This window comes from Rhinatrema bivittatum, chromosome 4, assembly GCF_901001135.1.
Source record: "Rhinatrema bivittatum chromosome 4, aRhiBiv1.1, whole genome shotgun sequence".
Classification (NCBI taxonomy): Eukaryota; Metazoa; Chordata; class Amphibia; order Gymnophiona; family Rhinatrematidae; genus Rhinatrema; species Rhinatrema bivittatum.
The window spans coordinates 373656535-373684265 of record NC_042618.1 but is presented as its reverse complement, the minus strand read 5'-3'; the positions used below and the strand labels follow the sequence as shown (position 1 = coordinate 373684265).

Sequence of the window (27731 nt, the reverse complement as noted above, 5' to 3'; positions counted from 1 at the left end):
TTATGAAACCAATTTCTCACTAGCTCCATTTCAAGCCAACACATGACAAAAAGTCTTCTGCATTAACAAATTGGTTGTGGTGCCAAACAATAAACATTGAACAGGAAATTAACTATTAATGATTGTTGTTTCTTGATTTTATCTTTTGATGTTTTCTGAGGAATAGTGATTGTTCTGTATTTCCATTATTGCATTACATACAGAGACTAGCTTCTTGTGGTTTCCAGTTCAGTTGTTGTCTGCGCATTTCTATTTATATGTTCTCTTTATTCTATTTGGCACGGTTCTACCTGCATTATGCATTTGTCTGATGTGAGGTATTCTGCTAGTGTATATTTTCTGTGTAGGGACCTATAGCAGCCTGTCTTTTTCTGCTTTCTTAATAGGAGGAGTATTAGCATTTTAGAACTGGTGTAATATTTGCAATATTGCCTTTTCATGAGTAAGGTTGTTAATGTTTAAGTGCTGGCAGTTACTGCTTTTTATTACTTAATTTGTATTTATTCCTCATTTTCTCAGTTGTATTTTTTCTCATGTTACAAGTATTTATATTTCATGAGGCAAGAATTAAGGGTCAGTCCTTGTAGAAGATAAGGATCACAACCTTCAGACCTGAAGATCACACTTTTGGGATCAAGGTCACACTTGTGTTTACTTATAAATTATAATAGTAATAGTATTATGCATTAAATAATAAAAAAATTTGAGTCTTCTACCTCATAGTGTTATGTTGTACACAGGGAGAGGGTGCACTTGTTTACTTAGCCATAGGTGCCAAATTGCCTGGCTATGTATGGCTCTGCTCTCTGAATCCCAGATGCAAATTCCTGGACACCAGAACTCCAAATGATTCCTCCTAGTGACTTGTGGGGTCACCATACATTCCACCATCTTTTGGCTCACTCTTTAGGGGTCACTCTTGGTGACACTGCTTAATCTGTAACCTTCCATTACTGGAACATTCCTGGTGTTACTCAGTACTAAGGCCTACTCACACTTACAAATGCATGTCCATACTTTAAAGGCACATCTTGGGGCCAAGCCTGTGGCTCAGGCCACAGCATTGTTTGCTACATCACTGGAGATATACGTTCAACAGTGTCAGCAGACTTGGAGTGGGCTGTGGAGGTGACACATTTGTGACCAATCCTTCGGTTTATCACTAGATGTCCTAGGTCCCTTACCATCTGGACTGGTAACAGCATGGGATCTTCCATTCTTTTTCAGTCTCTCCATTGAGCTGACTGTGATTGGCTATCTCAGGGGCATAAGGTGGAGTTAGAGAGGTAAGGAGCTATTTTACTTTCTCCCTGCAGAGTTGGGCCCACTAACCCAGCTTGGTACTTTCTTGCATTTAGAGGAGATCCCTTCTCCGTACACTCCCTATCTGAGAAGGTCTGCCTCCTTTTTGTAGAGAGTGAAGGTTTTTGTAGCTTTTCATAAGTGTTCTTGTTCTGGGGAACACTCTGTGCCTTGGGAAAGGAGCAACCCCCCTCTAATCCCGAGAGCAGGGGCTGGAGACCTGTGAGCGACCTCCCTCTATACCCTAGAGGAAGCAAGACAGCAATACCTAGCATGAGACTTTTTGGAAAGAGACTTTTGGATTTTCCCTCTTTTTGTCCATGTGGAGGTTTTTGTGCCACTCGTCTGCTCAACCTGGTGAAGGAGATAGAGAGCTGTAAGCTGAACTGGAACATCTGGCCTCTCTCCCTGAGAGGTCCTTCAAGGTTGTTCCATCAAGCCTTGGGAGACTTCCAATCGGATCTCCACCCCAAAGGTATTGGGCACACAGGACAAGATCCTGAGTCCAAAGTTCAGTCTGAACTTTGGACTCAGGATCTCTTTGTGGCATGAGGCCCCCCTCCTGCTAGGATTTCCGCTCTACTGGGATGTTGCATAGATGAGTAGGCAGGGGCAAGCTCCCTCCCAGGAGCTGGAGAGGTGGACACCAGCACCCCAGCAAAGACCCCATGTAAATAGTTCAACTGTACAGTTTCATTTGTTGAATGTCTGTGGGACAGTGATTGACTTTTTTGAAATGATCAGTAAATATGATTTGAACACCCAGTCTGAGTCCAACCTGTCTGTCCTTGAGGAGAATACAACACCAGAAAGACACACACACCATAGAAGGGACTCTCCATCACCTGGGCTACAGAGGTTCTCCTCTCCCCCCCCCAGAAAGAGCTCACTCCCTGGGACGTTCAGGAAGGAGGGAAAGGATGGCAAGAGCAGCTCCAACTTATAAATACTTTTATGGCCCAAGGGGAACCAACAAAATCCCAGGAAAGGGTTACACATTCAAGCCCAGAGAGCTGCTGCCACTACTTACTACTGGGGGAATTCTGTGCTACTGCGGAGCACAGAATTTGCGCAGATTTCCCCCAACCCGTGCAGAGTTGCCATTTTCTCGCAGAAAATGGCAGAGGAGACGCCGGCATGCTGCGAACGGCGCACACAAAGATGAAGGCCCCGGCGTGCCATTCGCGGCAAAGATGAAGGCCCCTGTGAGTTGTGGGGCACCTGCTATTCGCAGCGAAGATAAAGTCCCCTGTGTGCTGTGAACGGAGTGTGCTCTGCTTGCGGTGAAGATGAAGGCCCTGGTGAAAGTGTGTGTGTGAGAGGAGAGGGGTGTGAAGGAGGGGAGGGGGAGAAAGGGAGGGGAGGGTGAGAGAGCAGGGGGGTGAGAGATCGGGGGGGGGAGGGGGATGCTCAAGTGTGGGTGCCAGAGAGAGGGAGCCTATATGAGGAGATTGTGAAGGAGTGTGTATGTGTAGAGAGATTGGGAGCTCGTGTGTATGAAAAAGGGATTGTGTGTATGCGAGGGTGCTAGCCTGTTTGAAGGGATTGTGTATGTGTGAGACAGAGCCTGTGAGAAGGGGTGCATGAGAGAGAGACATAAGTAGCCTGTGTGAGGATGTATGCATGAAAGAGAAAGGGAGCATGTGTGGGTGTGTATGCAAGAGAGAAGGGATCCTGTATGAGGGGATGTGTGTGTATGTGGGAGCCTATATGAGGGTATGTGTACTAGATAGAGAGGGAGGGACAGAGGGAACCTGTGTGAGGGGCAGTACTGAGAACAGGGTCAAACCCTGGGACTGGCGATAGTGGAAGGGTTTGAGCCTAGAAGTGGAGGGGAGAGATACTGGCAGGTGAAGGAGCTGGGCCCTGAGAGGGCAAAGTGGCCAGGGGAGTAGGGAGAGCGAGCGGAAGGGACACTCTTACAGTGAATTTCTAGGGAAATTCTGCTCAAAATATTTAAAATTCTGCATCTCTAAGTAATAACTTTTTACTGTATTAATTTAAAAAGTAATTACTTAGTGTCATGTAAATTGTGTTATTTTGACCAATATAAAGTTTTTGCAGAATTTTAAATTTTTTTTTTGCGCCGAATTCCCCCAGGAGTAACTACGGCAGAGATCCCTGCAGTAAAATGGCACCACGGAAAAGACTTGGGAAGAGATTTTCTTCAAGGCCAGCAGAGGTTCCTGACTCATCCAGGCATGCTATTTGTGACTGTGGCTTAAAGGGAAAATAGGGGTCGGAGGTTAGACTGAAAGTTATTTTGATGAACGCTGTACAGTCTTGAGTAGATGTGGTATTTATGATGAAAGAGGATGTGGTGCAGCTTTAAATGAAAACTCACAAGGGGATGTAATCAGCTTTTGCACTTTCAGCTTTCACAGGAAGGAGAACTAAGTCATTAGAGTGCAGACTGCTAAGCTTAAAAAGATTAGAAATTAAATAGTTTCTTCATGGAGCTCCACATGCCTGGTTCTTTAAACTGTGCTTAGTTGCTCTGAAGGCTTTCCTCTGATAGATCAAGAGGGGTCCATGCAATAAGACGCGTGTTAAAATGAGCGTTCGTTTTGAGCGTCCGTTTTCCTAACCTGCACAGCCACATCCCCTTGGGTCCGATGCAGTATTAAAATGAGGCGCTGCAGTAAAAAAGGACCTGCTAGGGAAACATTGTGCATCCCTAGCGCTCAAATGCTCTGGGGTCCAGAACTGCAGCAGGCTTGCGTCCGTTTTATCCACTTCAGGCCAATTTCACCCCTTGTTATTGTGCGTGTATATTTTGTGTGTAAAAGTGTGTCCAGAAATTTTATTTATTTATTTTTACATTAATCCAATACATTTTTGTTTACGTTAAGCCATTTATTTTTAAACTCCAAACAGTAGATTTAAGTGTCGCTATGATTCTGAAGTAGGAAGAACCACACAGGACGGTATTTTTAAAATTTCTCTGGGGCTGGAGTTAAATTTGCTGCGTTAAAAAGTGTGTGGTGTTTGCCCGGCAGTTTTCTGCATTGGGGAGGGTACTAGCTAATAGCCTCATCTATATGGAATCTACATGTGATGAGCACTATCAGCCAGGCATTTGTTTGGGCGAGTGTTTTGCACGCGCTAATCTCCTTATTGCATCGGGTGCTAGTCTAGCGCATCCAACTGCACTTAAACCTCTGCGCTAGGCTGGGCGCACGTTATTGCATTGGCCCCAAGGTGTGTGAACACTGATTGCAATCACAACTCTGTTGTCTAGATCTAATATTTCTAGCATTTATGGTAGCTCTGTTGGTCAGTTTGGTCCTGCAGAATACTGGAGGTTCTAACAACTTTTTATGGAACTAATAAAGGAGATGAAGGCAGTACATTAGCTTTACAGATGCATCAGGCTTCTTCTGAGGTCTCTTTATGTTTATAACAAAATACCTGTTTCATACTTCTGTTCTCAAGTTTTCTGTTAGGCTACATACTAGAGTTCTATGTAACCCTAATTCTAAAACACTAGAGGTAAATCTTGCATGGCTTTCCATGTTGGCACTTTTAACTCCTCCTTGCAAGGCACTTATCAGAGAAAATGACGTGAAACAGAACAGTTCCTGCATGCAAGAGTGGGAGGGTAGCCAAGAACGACGACAACATCTGGAGCAAACCTTGAAATAGAACAAGGGTCTCAATACTAATGGAGATTGCTTCTTGGCCATTTGGCTCAGATCAAATCTAAGATCTGAGCCATGAGCTTAGTGTGGTCCCTTGTTGATTCTTTGGCCGAAATTAAGAGCCTGTACAGCATGGGGGTGGGAGGGTTAACACTCTAGCAGCCAACCCCATTTTGGATATGAAAGCATTAAGCCCATAGTTAAAGAAGAAAGATTGATTCTCCTGTTAAAAAAAAAAAAAAAAAGTATGAATGGTAAGGGGACTGGAGTTCCCAGTATCCATTATTGCTTAAGAATATGCATAACATAAATAGCACACCCCGGCCCAGCTGACTCACACATGGTAGCTGTGATGAGTATCTGCTCTAAAAGTTAGGTTTCTAAATTTTGCTTACATTAGATTTAGTTCTGACTCCGTTATTGCAACAGTATTTCAGCTGAAGTGTTAGGTTGAAATGATTCCACACAAGAGTGCACTTTTTAGAATAGTAATAATTATAATTTCAGCTTTCAAAGAACGTCCTAAAACCAGGATCATTGCAGCAGATTGCATACAGGTACAATAATAGTACAGTAATACCAATATAATGGTGTAAAGCCTCCAGAGGTGAAAATAATTTTTCTCTAATTTTTGAGTTGGTATTGTTTTAGATGTACTATGATGTACTCCCTAATATTGTATTACTCTTACCTGCCAAGCCCTGGAAAGTAAATCTGCTGAAACTGCTTGATAGGGATTTAAAAAAAAAATCTGGTGGTTAGGACTTAGTAACATGGTAGATGACAGTTAAAGATCAAATTGGCCCATCCATTCTGCCCAGTTGTTCTGGTCTTTGCTGCCCAGCTGTAGAAACTTAACTGCTTGTAGGATGTCCCTTCTTATTTCATGTCGGTGCAGGTTTCCTCCATCTCTGCTGGTGGACTATTCCAGGTATCTACCACTGTCTCCATAAACTAAGTATTTTCTCACGTTTCCTCTGAAACTTCCTCTCTTGAGCGTCATATCGTGTCCTTGAAATCAAGTTCTTGTCACTTACTGAAGACTGTCAGATATTTGACTGTTCCTATCATATCCTCCTTTTCTCTTTTTCCTCCAGTGAGTATGATTTCCCAGGGTAATTTTCAGTGGCGTGCATAAATCTTTGAAAATTACCCTGTCAGCATGTTAAACCTTTGCAGGGTTTTTGCTGCAGATCCTGTGTCGTTTCTGTAGCCTTTCTATAACCATCTTCTCAATGTCCTTACAAAGGGTACAGCCTTTGGAGATGTACTCGAGATGGGGTCTCAGTAGTGAGCTATACAAGAGCAATACTTCCTTTTTTCTGCCGCTGCTTCTAGATGTACAACCACTCGTACTGTTAGCGTTCCCTGTTGCTTTATCACATTGTCTGGTGACATTGAGGTCATTTGAAATGATTAATTCTTGTTTAACAGTTTCCAGTTCTTGTCTTTCTAAATTAGATGTAATTAGTGGAGTTTTGTATCCCAGATGTGTTTCAAATGAAGGCTTCTTTGTAACATTGCTGAAAGATACTGGTTCTGATTGAGGTGGAAGCACAAAAGGAGCAGAAGGAAAACTACTGGGTCAAAAATATTCATACAACTTGTTTTACTACTTCATAAGAAGAACATAAAAAGTTTTTTAAATTCTTTAAATTGTTTCCATGCAGTTTCCTGAAAAGGCCTCTGTTAGCTCAAAGTAGCACTTGTTGAATGTGATTAAGTGATCAGGGCTGTGATCACAAGGTCAAAAACTGGAACTCTTGAATTGATTTTTCATTTAGTACGGAGTTGCACGATTAAGAGGACTTGGGTGTATGTAACATGAAGTGGTTGTCTCTTCTCCAGTGTTCACTATGGGCCTGATTTTAAAAAGCATTTACTCACTTAAAACTGGATTTTACTCGAGTAAATGCACTTTACTCGTGTAAGTGGGCTTTTGAAAATTGCTACAATATATGCCATGAATTGTCCATAGGATTTGCTCACATAAGTGCACTTTATTCCAGTAAATGGCTTTTGAAAATTGCTACAATAGTAGATACACTTATGCATGCAATTCCTTTTGAAAATTACCCCCTATGCGTACTATCTTATACAGAATTCATATGTAATTTGCCAGAAAGCAGTTTCTGCTCGGAGCCAATTCGGAGCCAGTGCCCCATCACAATTCAAAGGAGCACTGTGCTTCCAAGTTTGCCATATTTGAAAATCCCTTGGTTAATTGTGGTTTTATAGCTAATTTCCAACACCAGTTGTACAATATAGCCTCCCAAAATCTACCTTTAGAAACCACTTCATTAGGCATAGAAAAGTCTCTGCTCTTTTATGTATTACACTATATGTATCCCTGGTTAAGCCTTGTGCAGCATTGACAGGTGCAACATTTTCCTCTCTAGTAGGTTCAGTGGTGGGTGAGGAGAGAGGAGCAGTGGCAATCTCCACAGGCCTGTGCACACTCAGCCCACCCTTCTCCTCATGGCTGGTCCCAAACCTGACACTGATAGGCAAGCAGCAGCAGCAGCATTACTAATGAAAGTCAAAGTGGAGCCTGTGAGCCAGATAAAGCTCTCAGGCCCTGCAGTGGCCCCAGTCCCTCTTTGCACAGGGCTTTCAGTTTCCACAGAAATTCATGCAAGGGCAGAGCCATTGCAGGGCCCATGATTGTGTGCCCATGCTGACTTCCACAGGCCCCACACTGAATTCAGTACTAATGCTACTGGTGCCTGAAGAGTGTTTCCCTTTGAGGCACTAGTGACCCCAGCTGAAGAATTTGTGCCCTATTTGGGGTCCTGACCCATAGATTGAGAAGCCCCGATGTAGAATAATTTGGATACATACAGAGACTGCTTTGACAAATAATTTGTCAGACTGTGCAATTTGTCTTTAGTCATAACAATTTTTCTGCATTAAGGTTTCAGTAACAATATACTAGTCATTGAGGGAGGTGTTGGGGTGTTTTATATATATTTCTCCTAGGACAAGCAGGATGGTAGTCCTCACACGTGGGTGACATCTTCCGATGGAGCCCGGCACGGAAAACTTTTGCTCAGCCTGCTGCTATCCTCATGTCCACGCAAAGTCCCCCTTCAGTTTCTTCTTTTCCACAGTGCTGTAGCCTCGTGGTTGTGGAGCTTCAAATCCTCAAAAGCATTTTTTGTCTTTCTGGGTTTTTTCTGCATTGGGTCCCCATTCACATTTGGTTCCTCTGTTTGGTAGGTACCCTTGGCTTTTGCTTTGGTTATTCATGGTCAATGGTCATTGACCGCTCGCCAGCCTCTTTTTTTCAATAGTGTCATCCTCTTCCCCTAGTGGTCCCGCTCTCCAGTACCCCTAAGGATCAGGGAGAGGGAGATTGATCCTCTGTGGTCTCTCTGCTCCCCCTAACCTTGGGGTCATCATCTTCCTCGAAGACCGGGCTGAGCGCTGAAAATCCAGGAAGTATTGACACTGGTCACCGTCTCGCCACAGTGCCAGTTCCAGAGCGGCATCAGTGACTACTGAGCCACCATTGAAGTGGCACCGGCTACCAGAGGCCCCATCCTCTGGTGCCCTGGTAGCCCAAGGCATTCCCTACTGCAACTGTGCTGGGCGCTGTGCTTCCTTGTGATCCTTCTGAGGATTTGCCGGCGACACCTCGTCCCCCTCGATCAGTCCTTACTACCCAGGACATTCAGGAGAAGTTGGACCGCAGGGTGCAATTAGCAGAGCTCAAAGCGCTACAGAGCACCGAGCTGCCAGCACCACCGACCCCCATACCAGTGCCCGAGCCTCTGCCTTCGATGCTCGCACTCTTGCTGGAGCATCTGGACGTCCTTCTTGGTGCCCTACCCATGCTACTGGTGCCTAAAAGGCCTCCGATGCCTCCTCGGCTGCCACTGCCTTCCACCGAAGCGATCCCGATTCCTGGGTCCTTCAAGAAGGATGAGGCCTCGGGGACTGGGTGCCCATGCCCGTGGTTCCCCAGGCCGCTGCCGGTTCCTCCCGGCATACCACGGCCAATGCCCCCCTCAATTCCCAAAAGTCCATCGATGGTGCCCCCACGGCCTTTGGTGTCCTTGGGGCCCAGGTCTACCGTCCTTTCCAGTCCCTGCCCTCGGCATCTGGGCCCTAGTAAGGAGGAGGGTCCCTAGGACCCATGGGGCAATGACTCCTCAGACTCCTCAGTTCTCAGACGACCCCTCTCAGAGCCTTCTCCTCCGGAGGAACAGCATCAATCTCCGATGACCTGTCATTTGCCAGCTTTGTAAGGGCCATGGCAGAGGCCATCCCCTTCCAACTCCTGTTGGAGGAGGATACCCATCACAAGATGCTGAGGTCCTCCAGTTCATCGATGCTCTAAAAGAGATCATGGCAGTGTCGGTCCACGACATCTTTAAGGAGCTCCTCCTCCAAATGTGAGAAAACCCGGTGTCAGTTTCCCCGGTAAACAAGAAAGCTGATGCGACTTATCTGGTTCAACAGGCCACAGGTTTTGAACATCAGCACCTACCCCATCAGTCAGCAGTGGTGGAGTCCGTGCTTAAAGGCCGGACGCTCCCGGACACACGCTTCTGCTCCTCTGAGGCACGAACACAGGGAGCTCGATGGCATAAGGAGAAAGATGTTCCAAGAGGCTATGCTGGTTGCCCATTTTGCAGCCTTCCAACTCTACATGTCCCAATATAACCGCAACCTGTGGAAGCAGGTCCAAGAGTTTGCGGAGGGCCTTCCCCAGCAACAGCAGGAGTCCCTTGCAGCCATTGTCACGCTGGGGCTTGAGGCGGATAAGCATGAGATCAGGGTCTACCTATGACGTTTCTTGAGACTGCAGCCCGCCTAGCCACCGGAGGCGTCAGTGCCAGACGTCTGACTTGGCTCCAGGCCTCAGGTCTCCGACCAGAGATTCAGGATGGGCTTGTGGACTTCCTCTGTACAGGCAAAAACCTGTTTGGGGATAAGATGAAAGAGGTCATGGCGCAGCTGAAAGATCAACATGATACTCTTCAGCAACTCTCCGCCAGCCCCTCTGAAGGCCCTTCCTCTGCCAGGAAGTCCTCCAGGCCGGGCTCTCGCAAGCCCTTCTGGCCGAGGAAGTACTTTCCTCCAGCTGCCCATGCCGGCCGCCTCGGTCGAGCCCTAGAGGCCGTTGCCGGCAGCAGCGAGTTCCGAGGGCCCAACCAGCCCCCCCCAACAGATCCCGTCTGCTGGCTTTTGACTGGTGGCCGATCCCCCAGTCAGTGTCAGGCTTCATTGCTTCGCCCACAGCTGGGAGGCATTCACTTCGCCTGTTGGGTCCTCTCCATTGTCTGCCAGGGCTACCGCCTGAACTTCAGCAGGCTCCCAGAGACCGCTCCCCCATGTCTATCGTAGGGTATGCCCACCCATCAGGTCGTCCTTCAATTGGAACTTTCCGCCCTCCTAGCGGTGGACATGGTAGAACCAGTCCCCTGCGAGCAGTGGGGCCATGGCTTCTACTCGGGGTACTTCCCTCATATCAAAGAGGAATGGCGGCGTGCACCACATCCTCGACCTCAGGGCTTTAAACTGATTTCTTGTAAAAGAGAAATTCAAAATGGTCTCTCTGGGCATGCTGATCCCACTCCTCCGAAAGGAAGACTGGCTCTGCTCCCTCGACTTAAAGGAGGCTTATGCCCATATTGCAGCTGTCCCAACCTTATGAAGTTCCTCCGCTTTCTGATGGGGATGGCACATTTTCAGTACAAAGTGCTGGCTAGCTTCAGTCCCATGTGGCTTCACGAAATGCTTGGCAGTGGTGGCTGCCTGCCTCAGTTGTTGATCGGTCCATGTCTTTCCGTACCTGGATGATTGACTGATCCAGAGCAACTCTCGCTCCAGGGCCCTGAATGCTCTGGCCTTGACGGTTTAGACCTTGCAGACATTGGGATTCATTATCAACTTCCCCAAGTCACATCTCAATCCGTCTCCACGGTTAGACTTTATCGGCACCAGGTTGGATATGGCAAAGGTTTTTCTGCCCAAGGATCGAGCGGTTGCCCTCTCCTCGCTGGCTCATCTGCTGCTCTTCCTGCTGGGCCATATGGTGGCCTCAGTCCATGTAACTCCCTTGGCCTGCCTCCGCGTGAGGGACCCACAGTGGGCCTTGCTGTCCCAGTGGCGGCAAGCATCCCAGAATCTAGAGGCACCAGTGGTGGTCATGGACCCTCTGTGCCTCTCCCTGACATGGTGGGAGGCCCTGCCCAATCTGGAAACCGGTCTCCCATTTCAGCCAGCACCACTGATGCCTCGCCTCAGGGGTGGGGGGGCCCATACGGATGGCCTGCATACCCAGGGCCTTTGGACTGCGGCCAAAGCCTGCTGCCAGATAAACGTCCTGGAACTGCGGGTGATCCGGTGCGCCTTGTGGGCCTTCCAGGACAGGCTCTCCTCCAAGGTCGTCCTCATCGGAATGGTCAACTAAGTAGTGATGTGGTACATCAACAAGCAGGGCAGCATGGGCTCCTTCCTCCTCTGCCAGGAAGCGATACAGGTCTGGGATTGGACCCTTTCCAGAGGGATGTATCTACAGGCCACCTACCTGCCGGGTCATCTGAACATGCTGGTGGGACCACCTCAGCCAGTCCTTCCAGCCACACGAGTGGTGCCTGAGCCTGGTGGTGGCTGCCGACTTATTCCGTCGCTGGGGCACGCAGAACATGGACCTGTTCGCCTCTCCCCACGATCACAAGCTGAGCATGTTCTGCTCCCTGATTCCAGGGAAGGGCCATCTGGCCTGTGACGCATTCTCCCTTCACTGGGGACAAGGTCTCTTGTATGCGTACCCCCCTATCCCGCTCTTCTTGAGGACTCTGACGAAACTGCAAGGGGTCGGGGAGACCATGATCCTGGTGGCACCCGCCTGGCCAAGACAGGTCTGGTTTCCTCTGCTCCAGAACCTGTCCGTGAGCGTACCAGTTCTGCTGGGGATGGCTCCCGACCTCCTGTCGCAGAACTAGGGCACCATGTGCCACCTGAACCTCTTGGCTCTGGCCCTCATGGCGTGGATGTTGAGCGCATGATCCTCCAGCCCTTGCAACTCTCGGATGGTGTTTCCAGGGGCTTGATTGAATCCCAGAAAATGTTACATCTTGAATTGGAAGCATTTCTTCGCCTGGTGCGGCGGCCATGGACTGGACCCTTTCTCCTGTCTGCTCCCCCGCCTTTGGCACCTGTCCGAGTCTGGCTTCCCAAGCCAGCTCGGTCCAAGTACACCTCAGCGCCTACCACCAGGGTGTCACCGGCGTGCCCATCTCAGTCCAGCTGCTGGTCGAGCGTTTTAAGCGGGGCCTGCCCCGGCTTCACCCACCAGCGACCCCGTGGGTTCTCAACATTGTCCTGGCGAGGCTCATGCGGCATCATTCGAGCCTCTCAAATCCTGTGACCTGAAGTTCCTCACCTGGAAAGTTATGTTCCTGGTGGCAATCACTTCCGCTCACAGGGCCAATGAGATCCACATACGCTCCCTACATGAAATTCTTCCATGATCATGTAGTGCTGTGCACACACCCAAAATTTCTGCCAAAGGTGGTGACTGCTTTCCACATCAACCAGTCAATCATCCTTCCCATGGCCTCATTCCCACCCAGGAGAACGTGCTCTCCACCCTGGACTGCAAGCGGGTGCTCGCTTTCTACTTGGACCGTACAGTGACCCATAGTTGGTCCACCCAACTCTGTGTCTTTTGACCCCAATAGGCTGGGGGCAGCAGTGGGGAAGCAAACCTTGTCCCAACTGGGACAACAGGCAGGCCTTCAGCTGGCTAACAGGGTGAAAGCTCACTCTGTGCGGGCTATGGTGGCATCAGTGGCCCATCTGTGTGTGGTCCTTGTTGCTGAAATCTGCAGGGCCACGACCTGGAGTTTTCTCCACACTTTCGCGGCTCACTACTATCTTGACAGGAATAGTCGCCAGGACAGTGCTTTTGGCCAGTTTGTCCTGCGCAATCTATTCCAGTCTTCAAACCAACTATCTTTCATCGTGCTCTCTGTGGGACCAGACCGCCCCTATTTCCCCACAGCACCGCAGTTGTGTTGTGCCTGTTGGCACCTTGTTTGGCTACTGTGGGTCTCTCTGGTCGAATGGGGCAGTCTGGAGCTCTATTATCACCCACATGTGAGGACTACCATCCTGCTTGTCCTAGGAGAAAGCACAGTTGCTTACCTGTAACAGGTGTTCTCCTAGGATAGTATGTTGTTAGTCCTCAGGAATCTCGCCCATCTCACCACAATGTTGGGTTCACCTTTAGTTTGTTATATTATTTTTCTTGCCCTTATTTTGCTATATTACGAGACTGAAGGGGGACCGCGCATGGAAGCGCAGATAGCAGCAGGCTGAGCATGCTCGGTCTGCCAGTCAAACAAAAGTTTTCCGTGCCGGGCTCCATCGGATGATGTCACTCACATGTAAGGACTAACATCCTGCTGTCATAGGAGAACACCTGTTACAGGTAAGCAACTGTGCTATATATACATATATAATCAATTTAGTTGGTGTTAATTTTTGGTTTCTTTCAGTGTACAGAACCTCAAAAGCTTTTCCATATTGCAAATGAACTTCTCCACACAGAAGAAGCTTATGTTAAAAGGTTGCATCTACTAGATCAGGTACAGTGACCTTTTGCTGTTTTTTACCTTCAAAATGTTGCATGCTTTCTTAATACCAGAATAATGCAATGTTGATGATGTGCTTCCTTCTGCTCCAAAACACTGGTTTCATAAAATAACTTAATAATTTGAATTAAATGTTCTGGAAGTAGAAACAGAATTAATAGAATGTAGTAGAGATGTGATTCGGCCAAACCTTTTGGTTTGGCCTTCGTTATCGGCCTGCCACGGGAAATTTCGTTTTCCTGCGGTTCGGGCCGATTTTATTTTGTCTGCCCCCCCGAAATGATGCCTGAAACCTGCCTCAACCCTTCAAATTAAAAAAACAAAACAAAACAAACCCCCCCAACCCCCCCCCCCGAATTACTGAAAGTCCCTGGTGGTCCAGCACGGTCCCGGAAGTGATCTCCCCCTCTCTGGCTGTTGACTGCCACTAATCAAAATGGCACCGATGGACCTTTGCCCTTACCATGTGACAGAGGCTATCGGTGCCATTGGTCGGCCCCTGTCAGGTGATAGGAGCATGGGCGCAGGCCATCCATTGCTCTTACCATGTGACTGGGGCCGACCAATGGCACAGATTGCCCTTACCATGTGACAGGGGCTAAGGGCCATAGGCGCCATTTTGATTAGTGGTAGCCGACGGCCCGAGAGGGGGAGATTGCTCCCGGGACCCCGCTGGACCACCAGGGACTTTCGGTAAGATTTGAGGGGGGGGGTTGGGCAAGTCTTGGGGGGGGGGGTCGGGAGGGTGGGGGGTTGCATGTAATTAAATTTGAAGGGTTGGGGTGGGTTTGGGTTTTTTCCTAGGTTTTTTTTTTAATGTGCCCTTTCTCACCTCCCCAAAAATGATAAGAAAACCACATGAAATTTCATGGGTTTTCTTATTGTTTCATCACCCTCCCAAAACATGACGAAATAGGAAATATTGTCTCTATTTCCTATTTCATCGCAAACGAATGCACATCCCTAATATGCAGTGTGTGTGAGAACAGTGAAAAGAGGACTACACACACTAACACTATAGTACTTGTTAAAAAAAAAAAAAAAAAAGTCTCTTTCCATAGACAGTGGGAAGTAGGGACTCTTAGTGACTGTGTTAAATTTGTAGTGCCACAGGGAATAGGAAGAAGAAGAAGGTGCTATGGAAACCATGACAAAGGGAGAAGAAAAGCTTTTCTTCTTTCTGGAAAGGCAACTAAAAGTAAAAATTCCAATACACCTGGTAGCACTAGTAGTACTACCAGCACTCCCTAGCTCAAGCTAAAGAGAGATTTTTTTTCTTAGGGGAAATCCACAGGTATTATCAAGCAAGAAGGTATGCTGCCTGCTGCTACTGTTAGCACTATTCCTAATGTGCAAGAGAAGGCAGAATAAGTGGAAGGTGGCATTGGCACTGGCAGTGGAGGGGCAAGGGTAGTCCTGGGAGCAGCTGAAAGCAGCATAGTGCTGCCTCCTGAGAAATGTCTGCAGCAGATCCTTCAATAAACCTCTGATTCAGAAGAATCATATTAGGGCTTCTCAGAATCGGAGGAGACAGAACAGCTAGTAGCTGTGGAGAAGTTGGCGGGGGGGCTATTTACTAGCATGCTATCTTCCATTGAGCAGGTAGAGGAGGCAGAACGCAATTCTGCTGGGGCAAAGAGAACTCCCCAGGCAGAGAAAGATGTTCTGGCCTTTTGGTTCTCTGTCCATTCTCAACCCCAGTCAGTGACGGATTTAGGATTTTTGATGTCCTTTGACACTGTTGATGCTGATGGCTCCCTCCCTCTTCCCCCATCTGGACAAGGGACAATACAGCAGATGGTCTAAGGCACAGCTGCTTTTGCACTATTCTGTCTGTCCCAGGCTCATCTTCTCCCCTCATGTCCTTAAATGACAGGAGGAGAGAGGTGGTTAGTGCAGTTAGTATAGCTGTGTTTAAAAAAGGATTGGAGAAGTCCATTACCTGCTATTAATTAAGTTGACTTAGAAAATAGCCACTGCTATTACTAACAACTGTAACATGGAATAGACTTAGTTTTTGGGTACTTGCCAGGTTCTTATGGCCTGGATTGGCCACTGTTGGAAACATGATGCTGGGCTTGATGGACCCTTGGTCTGACCCAGTATGGCATGTTCTTATGGAGAGCAGAGTGGCTTTTCTTTGCACCTTGCTGTGTGCTCTTGCCTCTCCCTTTTCTCCTGTTCCCTGTACAAACCAGGAAGGGAAGGGCTGGAAAAAGGAACAGAGTAGGTTTTCTTTGTTCTGTCCGTTCCAGCCTCACTCTTCTCCTCCAGTTTTCTGCACTGGAGGGGAGGAGCTGCATCAGGAAGAAGGAGCTGTTCTCTGATGACTGAGATTCAGCACAGCTGAGTAGCAGCTAATGCTCAGCTGGCCTATAGCTTCCCAGACCTTTGCTGCCCTAGGCAGAGACCTAGTGTACCTATCAGGAAATCCTGGCTTGACCCTAGTACCAGCACCCAATTTCAGAGACGGAATAGAAGTCCCATAAGAACTCTGGGGTGTGGGAGCACTTCAGAGCGAAGGAGAGCCATGTTTTATAGAATGTATTCACTGTTGTAAATGCAGCAGTAGAGAGAAAAGCACTGGGGCATCTTACATACTGTGGCAGAAGGAAAAAAAAAAAGTACCTAACAGCAAAGCAGCCCTTCCCTTCTAGAATTCCTCTAAACAATAATAATACCCAGCAGACAAAAACAAAAGCAGTGAAGAATAAGGAAAATTCCCTTCTACGAAATAAGGTCTTGAATCAAGGCTGCAAAAATTACCTCTGTAATTGAGCTTTTTTTCCAAGAATGATATATCTTTCTTATCTTGGCTGACTTTTATATACAGAACTCAGGCTCTGATACAATTAACACTGATACTGTTAACGAGCTCCTCTCAACTCTCAAGACTTTGTCCTGAAAGAAGTGGTTGAGAAGTATAGGACACCAGTGGGGTATTTTCACCAGAAAGTGAAGGGTGGGCAGCAGCAGGGTGGCCTGTGCACAGGCTGACTGAGGATGTAGGCTCCAGGTGGACTTCCACCTATCTAATGCTGCAGTGGTTAGTGGAGCAGCAGAATTCCTTCATGATTTGACTCTAGGAAGGTAAGATAGGTTTGGTTTGTCCCCTGGGGCATCAAGATTGAGAACTGATCTGAGTCCTGAAGCTCTTCAAGGATGCCTCAGTTCCTCAAGAATCGCCCTGAGTGAGGTGATCCCCATAGTCAACATCCCGCAGAGTAAGTTAAGTGTTTTTAGCAGGAGCAGGGACTGACTCGAAAGGTTTTATTCTTCTTGGACTTCTTGCAGGAGCAGATACAAGATACTCCTCACATAGAAGGATAGATACACTAGATGGGTGAAAGGGAGTCTCGCCCTCTGGTGCAACTCTCTAATTTAGTGAAAGGAGATGTTATTGCACAGGAGCATCAGAGGACGAGTGGAGATACAGTAGAGGAAAGAATGGGCACCTCATGCAGTAGTGCCTGCTAGAGCAGCACTTTGTCAACTACCACTTCTCCCACTTTTATCTGCCCCCTCCCCCCCCTTTTGGCCATGTTAGAACGGTCTCTCTTGAAACAGGCCATAGTTACAGCAGTTAATAGCTGAGGAGATTATTTTGTCCAAGCAAAGGAAACACCAGCTCAAATATCAAGTCACATGCTATCTGGTAGAGCCCATAGAAGACGAGGCCACGGATCCATTGGTACAGTATATTGAACACATGAGGCCATGATTTGGCCACACATTAGAGCCAATGCAGCAACATACGCTCAGGCTAGTGCACTGGTTATCCTGTGATTGGACATGTATTTTGGTCGTGCGTCAAAACACACTCGTAATCAATAGTGCTCATCACACGTAAATGCCATGTAGATGAGGCTATTAGCTATTGCTCCTGATGCAAAAAACTCACTGGAGCTGGCATTGTCTTGACACGTGTCAAGGGCTCACAGAAATCAGAACTTACTGCTTTTCTGTGGTTCCTCCTACTTAGTATCATCCCTATACTAAGTAGGAGGAACCACAGGAAGCAGCATGAAAAAAAAAACTTGACGGCAGTCAGGTTAGGAAAATGGATGCTCAATTTACGAGTGCCCTTTTTCCTAACCTGTGGCTTTGAATGACATCTCCTGGGCACCTGATGCCATAGATGTGCTAGGAAAGCACAGTTTAACCCTGGTGCATCCTTTTTAGCATGGCAGCTCATTTATCTACTGCATCAGGTGCCCAGGAGAGGAGGATGTGCAAGTGTTGGAAAAAAACGTGCGCCCAGTTTGGATGCATGTTTTTTGCACTTGATATTGCACCAGCCCCATTGCCAGTGTGTTTCAGCATTTCTTGTCTTGCCTGCTTACCAGAATGTCTAGTGAACAGGTATTCTCAATGGAAGGGCATACTGTAAGTCTCCATTGCTCACAGCTGGCACCACAGATGATAGAAAAGTTGTTCTTTTTTTAAAAATAAGCCTCACTGTGTTGGGTTTCCTGGAATTTCCATGTGAGTAGTAAGAGAACTGAGTACACAGCTACAGAAAACCAATGCCCATAGTATTGGCTTCTGCTATGTTGACCTGCCCAAGCCTCATGCCCTGTCTTCCTTAGTTCTGCACCTTGCTGTTTCCTTGTATCACTCTAGGGTCTCGGCCTTGTTCTCCTACCCTGCTTCTCTGTTATACTAGAGTGTTTTTCCCCCAAAAGAAAGAATGTTAAAGAAAAAAATGACAAGATCCTCTTCTCATCTTGCCTTTTTCGTGGTTCTGTTCCTTGCTGTAGTAGTATGCCATTGTTATTGCCTGGTCTCCTCCTGGCCATCTCATGTGCCTTGGGGAATTCCTGTCACTGCTGGTTCTGGTTTGCCCCTTTTACGGTGCCTTGAAATATTCCTGCCACTGTTGTTAGTGCCCTTCGCCCTTCTGATGATGCCTTAGAGTTTGATGCCACTATGCTGTTTGCCATACCCCACACTTTGTGCCGTGGGTTTTAATGCCATTTAGCTTTTTTTGCCATTACCCTGCTGTTAGGAAGCGCTAGGAGAGCAGTTCCACTTTCCAGGGGATTGTGTGTTCTTGGACCATGGCTCGACCCCAGAGGAACTCCGAAGAGGTGCTGAGGCAGGTGAGGCATGCCCGAGCATGGGCTGGACAGGAGCAAGGCTGGACTGAAGACAGACGATGGAATCCGGAGCAGGAGCAAGGCTGGAATGAAGACAAGGATGACCGAAGGTACTGACCCTCCACAGGACCTGCACGCTTCGGGAAGACCAACAACGCAATGGTGGTCTTTGAATGGTCCTCCGACCATTCCAAGCCCTTTCAGATCTGCCGCTGGGTAATGGCAAGAAGCGGCAGGCTGGACTGAGGCCAGGGGCAAACGAAGGCCTTGGAACATGGAAGGCTCAGATGAAGACTCAGGCAGAGACACTTGGACGAAGTCTCCGGAACAAGGTACTGAAGACGAGGATTCAGGAACAAGGTACTGAAGATGAGGATTCAGGAACAAAGTGCTGGGTTGAGACTGCGACGCAGTGCGCCCTACACAGCCCACCCACAGGGCTGGTCGCGGACCACACTGGATGTGGGGCAAACTCCAGACCAGATAGTGGAGCGAGTGAGACGAACATGTCCCAGGAACTGTAGAGGCCTGCACCGGGGCGTGCCCTACACAGCCACCTGTGGCTGGTCACGGAGCACGCTGGGGCGTCACAGGATCATGCAGAGTCTAAAACATGGACGGAGCAGACACAAGGAGATCCGAGGGCCGGGACAAGATTCAGGAGACCGGACCTAGACGGGATTATGCTTCAAGCAAGGATGACCCTCTGGAGGCATGTGCTTGCTGGAGAGAAGCAGGCCTTGTGCCACGGGGCACCCTACTCAGCCCGCCCGTGGGGCTGTTCGCGGACCACGACATGGCACGCCAGGAAGGTGTCGACGAGGAACCAAGGGTTCAGGACATCAAGGCTGAATCTCGGAACAACAGGACTGGATTGTGGATGTCAGGAACATCAGGACTGGACATCACAATTGGAAGACGGATATCTAGCCTGGATCACAGACTTCAGAAACAAACTGATAGGACAGCAGAACATCTGGACATGGAAGATCAGGAACGAAGGCTCGGACGAAGACACAGGAGCTACAACAGGAAACACAGGACCTTGAAGAAGTGATGGAACAGAGAAGACTCCTGGAGCGAAGGACAGGAACATCCAGGAGCATCTAACTCCTTGCACATGCAACGAGAGACTGGAACAGGGCCCCTTTTTATAGGGCTGAAGGAAATCAGGTCGATGATGTTATCTCTGAGGGCCGCAGGGCCTTTTCCAGCCGCTGGCCCTTTAAAAGATGAGCAGAGGCGCACACCCGCACCTAGGAAGAAGACAGGCCCGTTGGTAGTGACGTCCCGGCCACGTGGAAGGCCCAAAGAGGAGTGGCAGCGGCAGCTCTGCCGTGAAGAGAGGAGCAAGGCAGGCTGCATAAGCAGCTACGTGCCATGAAGAGGACGCAGGCAGCGGCAGAGACGTCCTCTCTGCCACTCGAGGGCCCTGGCAGCGGCTCCAGCCACAAGGAGGGGGTGAGGGACGGCTCGGCCCTGCCACGCAGGGCAGGAGACTGCCGAGGTCTCTGGACTGTGGAGGACGTCGGCGGCGTGCCGCATTCTGGGAAGCAGCTGAGAGGAAGGTAGGGAGCCTGCCCACGCTCATCGCGGGCAGGTTCACAACATCTGCACTCCACAGATTAGGGATTTTGATGCCTCTGTGCTGTTTGCCATACCCCACACTGTAAACCTCAGAGTGTTTATGCCATTGTTGCTGATGCTTCACCCTTCTCAATGCGCCTTACTACTTTTGCTGCTGTTTTAGGTGCTTTGTGGTATTTGTGCCAATATTGTTGTCATTGGGTCATCTCTAGGTACCTTTTGGGATCTTCATACCACTTGTACTGGTGCAGTATGCCCCTCGTTTAGAGCCCTAGGGTTCTTGCCACTAAGGGTGGCTGCCTTGCACCTCTCATGGTGCTTTGGGGTTGTCACACCACTGTTCATGCTGCTTTCACCCTGTTTTGGTGTCTTGGAGTTTTTCCTGCCACTTTTGGTGCTTCATTCCTCTCTCATGGTGCCTTGGGCTGTTCATGCCACTCTTGATGCTGTTTTGCAACTCTTTTAATGCACTGGGGTCATCATTCAATAGTTGTTGATGCCTTTACCCCTCTTTTGGAGCCTTCAGTATTTTTGCCTCTGTTTCTGTCCTTTGTTCTTCTTCTTCTCTTTGGGCTAATTTGAAACAATCTTGGTGTCTTGGAGTGCTCTTCCTTCTTCCTGTGATGTCTGCCTGAATGTTTCATTAGAATTAATTAGAAAACCCACATTTTGGAGCCCAAAATAGGATATATTGCTTCCCCAAAGAGGTATGAATGTCACAAACAAACACAACAATCAAACTTTGGAGCATACAAAATGAATGAACAAACCAAAATGACACATTTTTCTGCACAAATTCCTAATATTTTCTTTTTCTCTTTTTCTCCTTTTTCTTTTGATGTTTATGGTATTACAGATTGTCAACCGCAATATCTCTCCAATCTGTTGATTTGTAACCATCTGTCGAGGACATTAGAGTCCTCTCAAAAAGATCTTGTGATATCAAAGATTAGATTAAAGTGTGCAAGGTGTTGTGCTTTTGTATATTAAGGCCCATTGTTGTAGAATGATTTGCCAAATGAGGCGAACTATTCCAAAATTAGAAAAGCAGTTAAAGGTTGGCTTTTTAAGCAGACATTTTACTAATTTGCTGTGTTTTTAATTCTATGAAATAGTGTAATGGTGACTAGTGATTTTCTTTTTTTAATATGGTGCAGTTGATAATTTGTGTGTTGATATTATTGTGATGTTTTATGATACTGTAGGTTATAGTATGTTTTATGTTATATGTTGGTTACTGCATTTCTGTCATACTGTGAATGTAACTCTGTATCAATACTTCTTGAAGGGTGTGGTATGTAAACATTTTAAATAAATAAATTTGCTTTTTTATCGTATGCTATGTATTTCATTTTAGATGGTATTTTATAGATTTTAATTTTGTTAACTGCTGTGATTGATGGCAAACAGTGGTCTATCGAATCAGATTAAAATAATTAAACTAAAACTGCTACCGATTAGCAGACAAGATACTTTGTCTTCCAGCAAAGAGCCGTTCTTAAAGTTGAAATATATGCACCTTGTCTTTCATAATTTGTGCATCCCCTCAACAGGTTTTCTGCACTAGATTATCTGAAGCTGGTATTCCACATGATGTGACAACCGGAATCTTTTCTAATATTTCATCAATATATCTTTTCCATGGCCAGTTTCTCCTGCCAGAGCTCAAAATACGAATTACACAGGAGTGGTAAGTAAATCATGAGAGAAAGTTGAGTAGGTGTTAAAGCACTTGTGATATAATATTTCAACCTGTTGCACTGTACATGGTCGGGGGCAGGGGGGTTAAAATCTTTTTAATCCACTATAAGCAGAAGTTATTGGTCCTTGGGATCTCATTAACTCCCTCAGTATTGCAAAAAGTACTATGCAGTTATGTTACTTTCTCAGAATATAGAAATGGACATGTCATTAGTCTGCCAAAGCATAATTAGAGCTGACGTTGTACTTAGTGACTGAGTTTCTGCTGTCTGGGTCATCGGTGCTTGTTCTTCTAACTGGTATCAATTTAACTACTTCACAATCTGAGCTACTGTGAACATTTTATGCTAAATCAAACTGAATTCTATATCAAACTGAGCTGTTCATTATAAGCAGTGAAGTGGATAAAACGTATTAGTGCAGCAGTAAGTCACACTGAAATTGCTTATTTTATTGAGACCAGCCTCTGTTCTAACCTTTGAATACTCAAGATGAGGTCTTTCATATTTTATTGAATTGAGGAAAAAAGGAAAACTAATAAAACCCACTGTGGGTGGTAGTGACTAGAGATTAGTGTATAATCCCTAGCTTTTGACTGTGTGCACGGAATTTTATCTTTGATTCTTGCACACTGTTCTAAAGTCCATATGGTAGGTAAGATGTTTCTTTGTAACTGAGGGCCTCATTGCCTAGGTCCAACTGTTGGGGTGGTCTCTTTTGTGACGGAATCAGCAAGAAACACCCAGATGCTCTCTCCCCAGCATACATTCCCCTCTGCCTAGCAAGGGAAGTATTATGCTATGCATCCATTTTGCTCGGATGAATGCCGTACAGTTCAGGTCAAAACACTGGTCAGTGGCACACCTCTGTTCCTTCCCCACATGGAGGTCCTCATTAGTTTCCGGGCTTTAAAAGAGTTGCATTTAAAAATACGAGGGCCCATTTGGTGTTCATCAGAGGTGAGATTGAAAAGCTTGTGGAAGCCATTTTTTGGCTCATTGTTATCCTGATGGATCTACATGGAAACAGTGAACAGTTGCACACATTTACTGCAGTGTCCGGATACAATGAACGCTTAACACAAGTCATGCTGGGTAACGGTAGGCAAGGAAGAGGGGCCCTTGCCCCAAGCAGCATACAATTAGGTAAGAAGAAAGGGAGAATGACACATGATATGAGAATGGCTACAGGTATGGAAGTGGTGTTACAAGAGATAGAAGAGGTGATGGATTTTTAATGTCTTTTCAGGAGGTTCTCGGCATTAGAAGAACATTGCTTGTGCAAGGAGATCCCAAAACTGTCCCCCTACTATTAGGCATCATTGTTGTCACATATATTGCATATAATGTCCAAACAGAGTGGTAGAGGAAGTCTGTCCCCCTTGATGGGGAGGTTTCATGAGCCCTTATGATTTAGAGCTCTTCAGGTTTGGCTTCCTGGCTATGAGAGATGCTGGAGGGGTATTCTGTCACAGGCTGCCAGTCCTGCCTCTCGTTCTGGGAAGGTGTCTGGGGTGCGCAAGGTCAGGTGTCCAGGCCTTCAGGACTAAGGAGGCCTGAGATTTACTGAGGATTTTAGAAGGAAGTATCTAAGAAGAAGCAAGTTGAGCTCTATTACTCTATCAAAGAGGAACTTCTTTAGAGTTAGAGAAAGAGGATAGTTTTTTTGTGGGAGTCAAGAGAAAGGTGGGGGGGGGGGGGGGGAGAAGAAACTGGCCAGAGATTCATCTGCTTCTATTTAATGGAAGAAAGGAAGAGAGCTGCATGCAAAGGAGCAGGTACCCAGGGGAAGTGGCCAGGGAGGGTGTGCCTGACCCCCAGAGTACCTACCTGCCAGGGTGTGCAGCCTTGCTATTGACTAAGACCGTGATACCATAGCATACCTGCTTTGATTTTCGTTTCCTGCAAACAAGTTACGGGTAAATAATTTTATTTTTAAACAGCTATAGTGTGGAGTGTGTTCTTTTTACTGGTATGTTTGCAGAGGAGCACCAGGGAGAATAAAACTGACTGCTGATGCAAGCAGAATCAGGAAGCATGGATGCAGCCCTGGCCCGTAACCTTCAGGGTGAGCCCTTGTGAACCAAAAGTAATTGTGGCAGCGGCTACATGTATGTGGGTACTTTTAATTTTCCATTGCAATGCAAGTAAGTGCAGCCAAGACTGTCTGTGAATTGCAGCTTTATTTTAAATCATTGGCATTTTTGGCAAAAAAAGTCTTATTATACTTTTATAATGAAATATTTCAAAATTGTTCCTATGATGCAATAGTGAGAAGTTTAAGAAAGCAAATGTCTTCCATATATTTCTTCTCACAGGGAAGCAATTATTCAATTGGAGACCCTCAAACAAATCTGAATGTTAGGGTAACCAGAACAGATAGCTTAACACATTTTGTTTCACTGAACACATGTAGAAAAATCTCATGAACTTTTATTGTAGATATCCCATAAATAGGACATATTACCCTTAAATCTGGTTCACATGTGTTGCAGGTTTGCTATGTGGGTGTGGCAAAAGAAAAACAGACCAAGGGTTGGCATCCCCTGGGTAACAACTCCAGCAAGACTCACCACTTCAGATACACCAAATTGTGTCCTTTGGGCTCTTCTCCTCCCAATAAGATCCGATACACAAGGGAACAAAAAGCGGTATCCTACCAGATAACACCTCTGGCATCAGCCACTACTTAAGGAAACACAAAGCCACACTCTCACACACTTGCTCAGCATACAGTAGATACCAAGTTAATGGTGTTTATTATTAATGCTAAGTTATGTTCTAGAAGGCAAGACAAAATATGCAGATATAGCAAACGTGGCACCCCTATCGGGTCTGGCCACTAGATGCCACTATCCCTGTATCCCTGTCCTTAGAACACACTTAGGAGCCATCCATACCTTCCAGCCCCTCCCTCCCACCTGGAGATTCTGATTGGATGACTCAGTGCTATTTATTTAGCGCAGCCATTTTAACACTCATGGGGTTCAGTTTGAGAGAGCAGCTGCAGAGTAAACATGTACTTTTTTCCACACTCTGGTAGGGCCTCCCAGCCTTGCCCAAAGGAGTTTTCTTGTAGAAGAGACACCTCACCGAGCACTCCCTGCCAGAGGGTCCTTCTTATAATTTACAGTGAGAGAGACTTTTAAGCCTGATACCCCTTTCGGGAAAGGGGCTCTCTTCAGGGGACCAAAGACCTGAGATCCTACTCTACTCACTAGCGGGCCAATACAGTAAAGTCAGCGGGAGAGCGGACGAACGCCCACTCTCCCGGCGCGCGCGATGCAGTATGCAAATTAGATGGCACGGTAGAAACGGGGAAAAGGAGGCGCTAGGGATACTAGCGCGTCCCTAGCGCCTCCTTTTTTACAGGAGCGGCGGCTGTCAGCGGGTTTGACAGCCGACGCTCAATTTTGCCGGCGTCTGTTCTCGAGCCCGCTGACAGCTACGGGCTTGGAAACCGGACGCCAGCAAAATTGAGTGTCTGGTTTTCGACCCGACAGCTGCGGGCCGAATTCAAATTTATTTATTTTTTTTTACTTTTTTTACTCTTCGGGACCTCCGACTTAATATCGCCATGATATTAAGTCGGAGGGTGCACAGAAAAGCAGTTTTTACTGCTTTTCTGTGCACTTTCCCGGTGCCGGAAGAAATTAGCGCCGACTTTTGGGTCGGCGCTAATTTCTGAAAGTAAAATGTGCAGCTTGGCTGCACATTTTACTTTCTGTATCCCATGTGCATACCTAATAGGGCCATCAACATGCATTTATCATGTTGAGGGCGCTATTAGGTGCCGCGTGTTGGACGCGCGTTTTCCTCCCCTTACTGAATAAGGGGTAAGGGAGAACGCGCGTCCAATAGCAGGCTAACGGTGCGCTCCGACGCTACTGTATCGGCCTGTAGGTAGGCAAGCACTAGTGATGGATCCTGCTGCGAGAGACAGGGAGGGCAGAGAAGATATCCAGATTAGGAGCTAAAGTATTTTTTTGGACTAAAGAGTAGTGGGGAGGTTTTTGGATCCCCCTTCCCCACTGGGATTGCAGTGCTATGAATAGCCTGGTCCCCAGATTTTTCCATCAGAGAAATTGCCTAAAGTAACAGATAATGGAGATTGAGCAACTGAATCCAAGGAAGAGCAAGAGAAGGAGATCCCATATGGATTTCTGTCCACGGGAGAGAAGATGTCTAAAAGTAGGATTTTTACAAAGTAAAGGGGACCCCTCCACTAGGATTCCCACAGCACAGCCGCTGGGAGAGAATGCACATTTAAAATCACCTTGGGCTCTATCCAGAGATCTATCTGTAATAAGAACACCTGCCTATACTGAAAGAAGCCCTATAACTACAGTCAGATGTACTCTCATCATTTTGGACAATGGACTTTAATTTGACTTTAAGAATTGGTAAACTTTATTTTAACACCCAGTCCTGGCCCCTTCTGGGTTCTTACAAGTTCTCACCTCATGGGAAGCACCTAAAGTACAGCACACACACTGGTGACCTTCTTTCATCGTCTGGTCCATAAGCAAGAGATTCCCCCCAGGGATTAAGAGTCAGCATGGGAGTGAATAGCTAGCCAGAGCAACCCCTGAAGATATACATAAGATTGTGTGCCTTTGGGACTTAAACCACCATGCTAAGGATTACACAAAGACAATAGTTGCAATGAAAATGTAATTCAAACACTTTTTTGCAGTTATTAGGGCAGCTGCCGGGAATATTCTCTCACTCTGTCCTTCTGCCGTTTCCCTCTCCCTGCCTCTGTTAGTAAACCCTTTCCGTCTGTGCATCTGAAACCATGTTGTGAGAACTGCATGCAATGTTCCCAAAATGTAGTCTTGCGATTCTAACTCCCTCACCACAGATACTGTACACCTGCTATTTATTTCTTATATTCTCACAGTTGCTATATTCACATGATGTGAGTCTGTGTGAGAACTTTAATTTCTAAATACATCTTTAGCCAGAGAGGTCAAACTCAGACTAATTCCATTATATTAAATAATTCCAAATCCTTTGAAAACTGGGTGCATGCTATTTGTCACTACAACATTTTTTTTCTGAAGACCTGAAATGGTAAATTTTATTTTTGCAATCAATGTACGTGAATAGTGAAGGGAGAACATTTTTTTTTCTTAACTTTTTTGACTTTTCTGGGCTCTCAGCAGGAATTGTGATCGCAGTAAACTCTGTGGGGAAAACCTTACAAATTCTATAGGCACTCATGGGCTCAGTTCACCAAGGATGTATGCTATCGCATACTGTATGTCAGCTTCACACAAAATCACTATTAATTATGACATAGCAGGAAGCCTAATAGATTGCCTGTTCTTGAGCTTCATTTGCATTCAGACTTACCTCCTTTTCTGGTGACGTGAATTTAGGGTGGCACACTATGTCTGAAAAATCATCATTATGATAACATAATTATCAAAGGGTTGAAAGTTGCATTTGTACAGCAATCATTCAGTGAAATGTTGCCAATATTAACTTGGCAGTAAGCCCAGCACACGAATGAATGCTTATATAAACCTCCTGTGGCAGATTTGCTTGCTTTGAAAATTGATTAATCACATCGCTGGGTGATGGATTGTACCAGTTCCAGCATTTCCTTGCTTCTTGTAATGTTATGGTAGTGGAGGCCATTGCTTATTTAGGAAGGATGCAATTTTTTTTTTGTTTTTCTTTTCTTTTGACCCATTAGTTTTCCACCACCTTCTTTATACTTCCAGCTCAGTCGGAACCAGGACTGTGACCTGGTCCAGGAGTCTTCATAACTACCCAGAGACTTTT

The 27731-nt window shown here is 46.6% G+C and overlaps 1 protein-coding gene across 1 annotated transcript in view; it reads left to right on the top strand.

Annotated features, from left to right (window-relative positions):
* The window catches only part of FGD3 (FYVE, RhoGEF and PH domain containing 3), a 281833-nt gene that overhangs the window by 151155 nt on the left and 102947 nt on the right, over positions 1-27731 (top strand). The window contains exons 5-6 of the mRNA XM_029600868.1: positions 13457-13546; positions 21792-21928. Coding sequence (XP_029456728.1) covers positions 13457-13546; positions 21792-21928 — 227 coding nt within the window. The remainder of the gene's footprint in view (positions 1-13456; positions 13547-21791; positions 21929-27731) is intronic.